The sequence below is a fragment of the Typopeltis vanoorti genome, chromosome 10, assembly GCF_054136105.1.
Source record: "Typopeltis vanoorti isolate ZY-2024b chromosome 10, IOZ_Tvanoo_1.0, whole genome shotgun sequence".
Taxonomy (NCBI): domain Eukaryota; kingdom Metazoa; phylum Arthropoda; class Arachnida; order Uropygi; family Thelyphonidae; genus Typopeltis; species Typopeltis vanoorti.
In genome coordinates, this window is record NC_143558.1 from 377,141 (window position 1) to 389,900 (window position 12,760).

General features: G+C 33.1%; 1 protein-coding gene across 3 annotated transcripts in view; it reads left to right on the top strand.

The window, feature by feature from the left end:
• The window catches only part of LOC150102123 (tRNA (32-2'-O)-methyltransferase regulator THADA-like), a 694,369-nt gene that overhangs the window by 264,067 nt on the left and 417,542 nt on the right, over positions 1 to 12,760 (top strand). For all 3 annotated transcript variants that reach the window (XM_090398691.1, XM_090398692.1, XM_090398693.1), the window contains one exon: positions 8,635 to 8,775. In XM_090398691.1, the coding sequence (XP_090254817.1) occupies positions 8,635 to 8,775 (141 nt within the window). The remainder of the gene's footprint in view (positions 1 to 8,634; positions 8,776 to 12,760) is intronic.

Consider the following 12,760-nt stretch of genomic DNA (forward strand, 5'->3'; position numbering starts at 1 on the left):
CATACACATTCTTGTCATTTCACTCTGCAATTGCAGAGTGAAATGTTCTGGGATTGGTATAATGCAGTCATGAAAGTGTTCCTGTAATCTTGCCCATAAAGATCTGATCATGGAACCTGTGTAGGACATTACAATTGTGTTGGCACAGAAATGTGTATACTATGTTGTGGTGTTCTAATATTTCTTTGTATGTGTGAGATTCAATAGGTTTTTAGGAGTGTAGTTGGTGTGCATAAAAACATATTTATAGTCTTCATATGTGTTCTGGATATATGGCGGTTTAATGCTTTTATGTTGGGAAGTTTGCTTTGATTATTTGAGTGTTTTGATGGGTGTTTGATGGGTGTAATTTATTAGCTGTGTTAGGTAATTTTGGTTTCTAAATATCTGTGCTAATTTCTTTTTTTCCATTTATGATAATTATACATAGTTGAAAACTTGTATGCATTTATAAATTGTGCTAGAATGAAGATTTTTTAATAGAATAAGGACGATATGAGTTAAAGTGGAGGTAATTACTGATATATGTGGGTTTGTGGAATATTTTTGTGACTATTTTGTTATTGCATCATCTCTTGCCTCAGCTTTATCGATTCCACTTTCATATTCAGAATTACTCTTACTGGTCATCACCATTTCTACCAAGTTGATTGCAGTTTGATCTTTGCTATCTATCACACTAGCTATCATATAGTCTAATGCTATCTTACCCCTACTTTCAATCACCTTATTTATACTTTCTTTCACTATCATGTAAATCAGGAACTCCATTCAATACAATACTTTCATTTTCACAGCTTTCAGCATTAACTTCTGTTACTTAATTTTCCTGTTTCCATCAAATTCTCACATTTTTGGCTCATAAAACATCTACGACATACTGTCCACTCTCACTCTCATACCACAATCCATTTGGGCATTGATTTAACAACATCAATGCCTGAGTATATCCCAAAGATGAAAAGACTAAATAAGGTAGGAGTAAAATGGATGCATGAAATTTGAAAGAAGTAGTTACTGTGGAAGCAACACAAGATGAATGTTGTTAGTAATGATCGGGTGCATGAAGAGTACAAAGGACAGGGCAGGAAGGTAACTGAGTTAATAAAGACAGCACAAGTGCAGTATGCGAAGTTAGCCAATCAAGCTAAGAAAAATCCTAGTGAATTCTTTCAAGTAGAAGGAAAAATTACTATGGAAGTGTGATACTAGTTGTTGAAACTAGCATATTGGCATATTTTTATGTGTTTGTTATGAACTAGTTGATTCGATTGATTTTGGAATATCCTAAATTTTGTCTTATCAGAGTTTACGTGTAACAGAGTTTGTGATGAGCCAGTTAGTGAGTAGATTTATGCCATGTTGCATGTTTGCTTGGACAATGCTTCCATTATTATGAATGAACATCACTCAAAAATCTACTAGAGAATCACTCAAAAATGAACTGAAAAAGTTAAACACGGCTACTACCATCGATGATGCTAATGAAATAAATCTCGCATGCTCTTCTTCTCCTTGAGTATTCTGCAATTGAGCAGGTTCTTCTTTTAGGAGCACAAACTTTTCTTCCACTCTCTTCTGTTCTGAGCCTTCTCTTTCAAGGTTGTGTACCTGTCTCCATTCAGCATGTCATCTAGCATTGTTTTCCTTACTCTTCCTCTGGGTCTTTTTCCATCTATTTTTCCTTTGATGGCATCTCTGATGATTCCATTCCCTTCTTCTACTCTTTTTAAGACCTCTTCATTAGTTATTTTATCTGTCCATTTGATTTTTTCCATTTGATTATTTCTTCGGTTCCTTTCTTCTGAAGTTGTTTCAGGAATTCTGCAGGTATTTCATCTATTTTCCTTCTGCCTTTCCACATTTTAGTTCTTTAATGGCCATTTCTACTTCTGTCTTCAAAATCTCTGGGCCTAGATCATCTTCATTTACCTTCTTTATATATTCTAATGGCAACTCACTTGGTCTATTTTCCTTGTCATATAGATCTTCATTGTTTTCCTTCCATCTCAATTGAATTTTATCTTCTTCAGTTATGATTTCTCCATTCTATGCTTCTAGCTTGAATTCCATTTCTCTTGTGATTCATGCTTCTTGCTTTTTCATACAAAAGATCATACCTTCCCACTCTCTCATAATTTTCCATTTCTTCACATTGTTTTTTAATCCAACCTTCTCTACTTCTTTCTGCTTTCCTTCTCAATTTGTCATTCAGGGTTCTATATTGTATTTTCCCTTCTGGGGGTGTCTTTATTTTTCTATTTCCTTCTCTCTTCCATTAGAGAAATCATCTCATTAGTTATCCAAGGTTTTTTTATTCTTTTAGCGCTTACATATCCAATTTCTTCTTCTGCAATCTTTTTTATTTTCTCTTTAACTTGTTCCCATTTCTTTTCTGGATCTTCAGTTTTGACAAAACTTGTTTCCTCTAATTCTTTCTCCAATCTATTTTTAAATTCCTTGGTATTTTTTAATTTCTCTAAGTTCCATTTTATCCTTTTCATAGCTTCTTTTATTTTCTTTAGTTTCACATTTATTTCTATAAATAGTAGGTTGTGGTCAGAGTAAATATCAGCTCCAGTATATGTGCATGCATTTTTTACACTATTCTTGTATCTTTGCTTTACTATAATGTAATCAATTTGATACCTTTCCATATATCTCCTGTTTTTTTCCATGTGTATAGTCCTCTCTTAGATTTTTTAAACTAAGTATTCGTAATTATTAGCTTATTTTCCTTACAGAATTCCACTAACCTTTTCCCCTCTCTCATTTCTATTACCTAGTCCGTATCTTCTTACTACACTTCCATCCTCTTCTTCTCCCACAACTCCATTCCAGTCTCCCATTATAATCATATAGTCTTTTCTTTTTTCTTCCTTAATTAGTTCTTGTAATTGTTCGTATATTTCCTCATCTGAATTAGCATATATACCTGCATTATTGTTATGTCTACCGATTCAGACTTCAGTTTTACGACCATAATCCTGTCATTCAGACATTCTACGCTAATGATGCTCTTGCTGTTCTTTTATTAAAAACAAGTGCAACTCCTTTTTTTCCTTTTTATCTCCACCTGAGTAAATTACTCTTACTTTGACACTACAAAAATCCCCTATTCCTTCCCATCTGACTTCACAGTGCCCTCTGATATCAATTTTTCCTTTGTCCATTTCTTGTTTGTGATTTTCTAATTTTCCACATCTGTTCGTTGTTCTCACATTCCATATTGCAATTTTGATTCTCTGACGATCTTTCGTTTTCAGTTTGTTTGTAGCTTGTTTTAAGTCACTTTTAGAGGTTTGATCAGGAGGAACATCATCCCTTGAATCATCTTTATTTCCCGATATTTTATCCATTCCAGTGTGCACCTTCTTTTCCTCTCTGTGCCAAGAGACACCACATTGATTTGCCGGACTGGTAGCTGTCCCCTTATAAATTCTATTCATTGCTACTAAAATTTTCTAGGCATATTAGTGGATATTTATCTCCACATTATCACATGTTCTATAGTCTAACAAATTTATTTGTTTTATGACTACACCAGTTAGACTATATGTTAAATGCAAGATTACTTACTACTTACTTAATCCTCTTCACTCCACCTGGGAGCATAGGTCTTTCACCACCATTTTCCACTGGACTCTGTTTTTTGCTTCTGCTTTTATTTGGTTCCAGTTTTTATTAATATTTGTTATTTCTTTCAGTATTGTTCTTTTCCATGTTTCTCTTGGCCTTTCTCGTCTTCTTTTACCCTGTGGGTTCCAATCTAGAGTCTGTTTTATTGTTATTTTATCTTCTTTCCTTAACACATGCCCCAACCATCTCCATTTCCTTTCACGTATCTGTTGCAACATGGGTTTCTGGTTTGTTCTCTGCCATAGTTCTTCGTTTGATATTTGTTTTGGCCAGTATATTCCCATTTCTCTTAGATAAGCTTATATGTTGGTTATGCATTACTAAATCACTTAAGGAATTGACAACGTACATAAGAATAACGTGACATTGCCGAAATATCGGAAATATTTATTAAAGTGTAATTTAATTTATATTCTTATGTACGTTGTCAATTCCTTAAGTGATTTAGTAGTAATATATTCCCAGTATCATTCTTAAACACTTGTTTAGGAAGACCTGGACATTGTTAACTATCTTTTTGTTTAACATCCACGTTTCTGATCCATACATTAGTATTGCCTTTACATTTGAGTTAAATATTCTCATTTTAGTTTTTATAGACAATTCTTGTTTTTCCAGATATTTCTAAGTTGGTTGAAAGTTGAATAAGCCAGCTGTTTCCTTCTATTTATATCTTCAGTAGTTCCTCCTTTTATTGATACTATTGAACCAAGGTATATAAATTGTTCTACTTCTTTAAGCGGTGTTTCTTCAATTGTTATATGTTTATTTTGCTTTGCATTTATTTTCATCAACATTGTTTTATTTTTATTTATCCTAAGACCAACTTTTTTGGCTGTTTCTACAAGTGTTGTTTTTTGTTCTATATGTTGGTGCTTCTGTGAAAGTAAGCAGATATCATCTGAAAAATCTAGATCGTGGAGTTGGTTTTGAAGTAACCATTGTAATCCTGTATTTCCATGAGATACTTTTCTCATCATTCAGTCTCTGACAATTAAAACATATTGGGGGGGGGGGGGGTATACAACCTTGCCTTACTCCTGTCTTTGTTTTAAAGGGTTCTGAGAGGGTATTTCCATGTATTACTTTAATTTCAACATCTTCATAACATTTTTTCAATTATTCTTATTATTTTTTCTGGGAGTCCATAATGTCTAAATAATTTCCATAGGGAAGATCTGTTTATACTGTCGAAAGCTTGTTCAAAATCGATAAAATTTAAATATTAGCTTGCCTGCCATTCCAATGATTGTTCTATGATAATTCGTAAAGTAGCAATGTGGTCAGTGCATGATCTGTTGGCTCTAAATCCTGCCTGTTCTGTTTTTAGTTGTTTTTCTATTTTGATTCTTATTATCTTTGCTAGTATTTTACTTATAACACTCAGCAATGTTATACCTCTCCAATTTTTGTATTCAGATAGGTTCCTTTTTTGGGTAATTTAACCAGTATTCCATTTCTTAGGCCACTCTTCTTTCTGCCATATCTCATTTAGAAAGAGATATAATATCTCTTCTATAAGTTTTGGATTTACTTTTAATATATCACCTGCTATGTTGTCTACTCCCGGTGCTTTATCTGTTTTGATCTGAGTTATTGCTTTTGTAATTTCTATTTTTGTTATTTCGTTCAAATTTATATCTAATGATGCATTTTGTTCATTTAATTCTAGGCTCCGGTCACCATCAGTCATTTCTTGAAATTTCTCTGAGAAGAATTCCATCCATCTATTTATCTGTTCTTTTTCATTTAATAATAGTTTTCCTTCTTTATTGTATATAGGAACTATCCATTTATTTCTTTTTCCTCTTAATTTCCTTGTAATATCATACAACTTTTTAATATCATTTATATATGCAGCATATTCTGCATCTTGTGCTAGATTCTCTATATTTTCTTTTATCATTTCTTGCACTCCTTTTTATTTCTTTGTTAATTGCTCTATATCTTTCTGCTTGTTCTTGTTCAACATTTTTGCCAATCTGTAGCAGTTTCTCTTTTATTCTATCTCTCTCTTCTATTTTGAAAACAATTCTGTGTCCTTCGAAACTAAAAGGGAGAAATTATATCCAAAAAGGATGACAAAATACAAGAATGGGTGAAATATATAGAAGAACTCTTTACTGATAACAGACAGAACCTAGAAAATACTTATGAACATATGGAAGGTCCATGCATTCTAAAATCAGAGGTAGAATGTACATTAAACTCAGCTAAAAATGGTAAAGCCCTAGGACCAGATAGAATACCAGCAGAAATAGTAAAGTTATTAGAAGGTGACAACATTAACATATTAGTAAAGCTATTTAATAAGATCTACGATACAGGCATAATCCCTCAAGACTGGTTACAGTGAACCTTCATCATGCTACCTAAAAAAGTAAATGCGAAAACTTGTAATGACTATAGAATGATCAGCCTAATGAGTCACGTTCTCAAAATGTTTCTGAAAATAATTCAAAAAAGAATATACAGAAAATGTGAAGACACCATCAGTGATATCCAATTCAGCTTTAGAAACGGCTTGGGAACAAGAGAGGCTCTTTTCTGTTCTCAGATCTTATTTCAAAATGTATTGACCAAAACAAGGTAATATTCATTTGCTTCATCGACTTCGAGAAAGCATTTGACAAAGTCCAACATGCTAAAATGATTGTACTATTAAAAAGAATTGGATTAGATGGTAAAGACATCAGGATCATTGAAAACTTATATTGGAACCAAAAGGCATCTGTTCAAGTTGATGACATTATTACAGACTCCATTAACATCAAACGAGGAGTAAGGCAAGGATGTGTGCTGTCACCTCTTCTTTTTAACATCTACTCAGAAGCCATATTTCAAAAAGTCTTGGAAGGAAGAAAGGAAGGGATTAGTGTAAATGGTGAAATCATCAGTAACATCCGATATGCCGATGATACAGCTCTTCTGGCTGACAATATTCAGGATCTTCAAAATCTTTTGGAGCTAATAAATGCAGAGAGTGAAAAAATGGGATTAAAAATAAATATCACCAAAACTAAATTCATGGTCATAAGTAAGAAACCAATTCTTAATTTAGCACTTTCTTTAAATAGGAAACAAATAGAAAGAGTGGCAAAGTTTAAATATCTCGGATGCTGGTTAAATGAAGATTGCAATCCAGAAATGGAAATAAAAGTTAGAATTGAAATGGCAAGAAAAAATTTTCTCTTGATGAAATCAACACTGTGTAACCACAGTTTAAACTTAGAACTTAAAGTACGCATGGTTAAATGCTATGTATGGTCTGTACTGCTGTACGGTGCAGAAACTTGGACCTTGAAGACAACATCAATGAAAAGACTTGAAGCCTTTGAGATGTGGTTATACAGACAAATGTTAAAAATCCCATGGACAGCAAAAACGTCCAATCAGGAAGTACTGAAACAAATGGGGAAATCACGTGAACTTTTAGATACCATAAAAAGAAGGAAAACTGCATATCTTGGTCACCTACTTCATAATGAAAAATATAAGATACCTCAATTGATTATAAAAGGGAAGATAAATAGAAGAAGAGGACAAGGAAGACGAAGAAAATCTTGGCTGGCAGATATCAGACAGTGGACTGGTATGAACTCTGAGAGACTGCTCAGAATAGCTGAGAATCGCTCAAAATTTGCCAAGGTGGTCGCCGACCTCCAATAGGAGATGGCACTCAAAGAAGAAGTTCGAAATCCCAATATCTTTTCTGATGTGCTTATTAGTATGTCTTTAATCTTAGTCCATTTTCCTTTTATGTTATCTCCTTTTCTTTTTTCGAGTTTATCACATTTATCCTGTAGAGTTGTTATAAATTTATTTCTAATCTCTTTGTTTTTGAGTTTTTCAATTCAAAAACTCTTTCTATTGTGCACTGTTTGTTTATTTTTAAATATTTTTACTTTTATGGTAGCTCTTAGGAGAAAGTGATCTGAATATGCCTCAGCTCCTCTTTTAACTCTGAAATCCAGGAGTGATTTACTCCAATACCTTGATATAAGTACATGGTCTATTTGGTTCTTTGTTTTTCTATCTGTGCTATCCATGTCCACTTCTGTATTTTTTCATGTTAGAAGAGACTCTTTCCTATTACAAGCTGAAATTAGTCGTGGCTTAATTAAAATCCTATAAACTTCTATCTTATGTAGGTTCAAATTTTTTCAGGATAGTTAATTGACAGAATCAGTCCAGTGTGTTGTTCACAAACCATTTTGACTTATCTGTAAATAAGTCAAAAGGAAATATTTACAGAATGATTCACATTCACAAATATATACAATGTCATTACAATTCTTTTGCTAGTCTCAGTCCTTTCTAATCTAATCCACAATCTATCATAACATTAAATGAATATAAGGCATACCTTGTTTAAGTCCCTAATTCAATATTAATATACATTATCTCGTAAACACAGACAGACACTTGACATACATTCTCGTTCAGTATTATAACTACTTACAATTCTTGTTCAGCACACAGTCTTTTACATTAACCTTTTGTTCCACGTAAGTCTTCTTCTTGTCTTTCTTTCCACTTGCTGACTTGTTCCTGTTTTCCCACTAAATTTCTTCCTTGTCTGAGTTGTTGACTATGCCTTGCCCTATAGGATCCTTAACATTGTGGCGATGCATATCCCCTTCCTTTCGAGAACAGAAATATTATTGCAAAAATAAGACCCAGAGGAACAAGGTATAGGTGGATTGATGCATTAAAAAAGCCTTAGAAGACAGAAATATAAGAGCCGATAATATTGGCATCTTGGCAGATAACAGATTAATTTAGAGGAAAATTGTAGATGAAAGGTTAGAATGATTTAAACTTTTCATGTAGTACTCTGTTGATAACCTCTGCGCCTTTTGAGGATACATTCAGGAATTTGATTATGATGGTATATTAAATACTAAAAACACTAAAATAGTACTGTACAAATAAATAAGCAAATCTAATAATTAACTTGCATTTATAAGTTTTATTTTTTATTTTTTTAAATAGATATCAGAATTGGTGGATACTTTATTTAGAAAGCATATCAAAGAAGAATCTGAACAGGAAATTTGGAAACATACATGGTTAGAGCCCCTTTTGAATACTTTGTGCAGTGGGACAAGAATGCAAAAATCAGCTGCTAATGAGGTAGTAATGCAATTTACTTATTTCAAAAGATATGTAAAGGAATCATCCTTTTTATAAAACATTTTACCATTTTTTACATAAATGTTTCATTACATACATAAAGGTGGAAAACAAGCTAAACTACGACAACGTGAAAAATGGGAAGTTTCTTGTATACTTGTAGATTTACTACAGTGATATGCTGGAAATAATTAAATGAATTTACCAGGCACTCTTATTTTTGAAAATTTTTCAGCAAAGGATAATAATGTAATAATTAACATTTATTTTGACTGAACTGACTTTTGTAATCAAGTTTTCCATTTGCAGAACTTCAAATATTTATTATTATAATTGTTGCAAATACTTTGTTGAGAAGGTAATAATTCAGCTGGTACAGTATTGTGCCTTAAACATTATTGCATTAAATTGATTGACCATCTGCACACTTATCACTCAAAGTGTAAAACATTTGCTGTGGCATATGCTGTCATCTGTTTTTGCCTATGCTTTTGTACTACCAATGGGTTGCAGATCACTTTTTCTTAATATTCCATACACAACTTTTTCTTTAACTTTTGTTTAATGATGTTATTTATCCATCTAACTCTTACCTGATTTATCCTCCAAACTCTGATATATAGACTGTCTTTTTTTTTTGTGCTTTTTTTTGAATACCCTTTAACCATCTCCCATGCATTACTAACATGTTTCCCCTTCAAATTCTTATTTCAAGGAACTTTTCTGAGCTGACTACTTAGACTGTCATAATTATCTGCTTTGTTGTTTTGCATTTACCTCTTCTTAAAAAAAATTCTGCATGCCTGGCAGTCACCTGGGTCATGACTACTTGATTGCTTTCACCAAGTGGAGTCGATATGGCTATGTTGGTTACTGCTAGGTTCTCTGATGTTATGACCAGATCCAACATTCTCATGTAATTATCTTTTATCAGTTTCATTTCTTCTCCTCCTTCCAATCTGTCTCCACAGTTGAAATCTCACATAATAATTACTTGCCTAGCACTCATTGTACTAATTTTCCAATGCATGCCATCTATATTCTCCTTTATACTCTCTGGCCTATAACAGCAGCAAACTATTTTTCAACATGTTTCCATCTATCTGTTAAATTGTGAATGATATTATTTTGTATGTTTTAATTCTTCATTCACATTTAACATAATCCACCATGTTATAAGCAAGACTTGTAAATATCATTTGTTGTTAGTCTCTTATTTGTAAATTATTATTCATATAATTACTTGGAGTCTGTTTATTATTGTTTTATTAATTAATCTAAAATATGTATTGGTACTGATAGGACTCTGTATTAAAATATCATTCAGTTTAAGTTTAATTTAAATTTGTAAGTAAATTTAAATGTATATTATATGAACTGTGATATATTTTTTTTTTATTAACATTACTGAAAGAGAAAGTAATTTTATATAATTCTTCTGAATGCATTTGATTGGCTGTTGTCAAGGAAACGGAGTTAATTTTAGATAGTACGTGCGTGGAGTGTGAGCTATGGTATTTGAAGGGAGAAGGAGTTGATATGAGCTGAACTGGCTAGAACCAGATTTTGGCAGGAAGATTGAAGGTATTTTATTGGAAAACGAAAGAAAGAAGGGGGAAGCATTCAGGACAGCAAAGAGAAAAGTAACGGGTGGCAGCAAAGGGATTTGGATATGCTGTAAACAGATTAGGAAGGAAACGGGAAATTAATAGGCAATTAGAAATATTTATACGGAATTCTAAAATTACGATGAATTCCAATTGTTTTGAGGAAGAATAGTGCAAGACTGAATTTAATGCATAGAAGAAAACAAGGAATAAGTAGATTACCTAAAATGAGTGCGTCAAGACTTGTGAAGCTCTATGTTTAATATTTCAGTTATATAGTGAAGATTCCCTTTGAATAGTGTTACTTCAAAGTGATAGTTAACTTCAGTTTTAAGTGTGCCTGCAGTGAATCCGATGTGCAAAGGTTGTAACCCGGTAAGAGTAGTCCATTTTTTTTTATATTTCAGCATGAAGAAATAAGAGTTTAGCTCCGCCTGATATATCTTAACATTAACTGTGGCATTCTACTAAAATTAGCCAGAGTATGGAGCTTTAAAGTGTTCCCCCCCCCCTTGAAGTGATAACTGCCTCATAATTGAATTAAGTGTTTGTTGACTAAGAGAGAAATAGAGAATTCTACTATAAGAGTATTTATTGTAAGATTCTGTAACATTGAAGTGTGTGAACCATTAATTATTCGGAAGAATGTAGAATTGACAGCTGGATGTCTGACGCCTAATTAACATTATTTGGACTTTCTCCAATTTTGATATCATGTTTAATACCACTTTCCTTCATAATGCAATCCATATAGATAATGAATAACAGAGGGGATAATCTACATCCTTGTCTCACACCAGATTTAACATTAAACCATCTTCCTATACCTCCTTCAATTCTAACTGCTGACTTACAACTCAAATAAAGACCAAGTATTTCTTGATATAAGCCCCATTGACACCATATAATTGCAGCATATTGAATAGCTTCTCTCTTGGCACCTTGTCAAATGCCTTTTCCAGATCGACAAAACTTAAATACAGATCTTTGTTATAGTCACATGTTTTCTCAACTATTTTTCGTAAAGTGAAGATCTGATCCTGACAGCCTCTATTTGTCCGGAATCCAGCTTGTTCTTCACCAACTTTTCTTCCACAATTCTTCTGAACCATTTCTCAAGTAGACTTGCATAGATCTTGCCAGGAACACTCAGTAAGGAAATACCTCTGTAATTCTCACATTCAGTTTTATTTTCCTTTTTATGTATGGGTACTATGAGAGCTCTACTCCAATCATCGGGAATTCATCTCTCTATCCATGCTCTGAACTATGCAGTGCAGCCACTGTAAGACTTTTATTCCACCATACTTCAGCATTTCTGGTCGAATATCATCTACTCCTGCTGCCTTTGATGGCATTTTCTACTTCAAGTATGGATATGAATTCCTGACTGTATGCCTGTTGAGTGTCTTTTACCACTGTGCTATCACTGCTTGTTTCATTTAGCAATTTTTCGAAGTAATTACTCCATACTTCAAGGATATCTTTTTTTCTCCTGTTTTCATGTCACCTTTATCATCTCTAACTCCTTTTACGCCACTCTTTCCTCCATTTCTAAGCTTCTTCAACAACCTCCAGAATATCTTACCACCTTCTCGATATTTATTTTCTATGTTCTTGCCAAAGTCCTCCCATGACTTTTGTTTATCTAGTTTTACACAGTGTTTCGCTTTCTTACATTTGTCTCTGTATTCTCTAAGAGCACAAGCTGACTTATTTGCCAGGAACTTTTGATATGCTTTCTTCTTTTCCTTCACTGCCTCTTGAACTTCCTGTGTCCACCATGGAGTTCTGATTTTTCTATCCTTGCAGACAACCTCACTACATGCCTCTGTGGCTGAATCAATCTGGGTTTTCTTCAAGGCTTGCCACTGAATCTCCAAGGTTTGGTTCCTGTTCTCAAAGTCTTTCATTTTTTCTTTAATAATCTTTGTATATTTTAGTCTGCAGCTCACATCTGAGAGCTGCTCAACTTTTATTTGCTTTAAAACTTTCTTACATGTTATTCTTTTCAATATGAAATTCAATTTTATCCTGCTCAAGACTAAATAGTGATTGCTTCCAATTTCAAATCCTCTGTACACTCTGGTGTCCTGCACCAGGGAGAAAACATCACTATCAACAATAACATAGTCAATGAGACTTTTCTTATTCCTTGCCACTTCTCTCCATGTGAATTTGTGCACATTTTTATGTTGGAACATGGTGTTAGTAATAACCAGTCCATGTCCTGAGCAGAAATCCAACATGTATTTGCCATTATTATTATTAGCTTTGCTCTTTTCTCCAAATTTTCCCAAAATATTTTTGTATATGTCTGACAATCATTTCCTACTCTGCTATTTAGATCCCCAACAAGGACCATCTTTTCCTTTTTC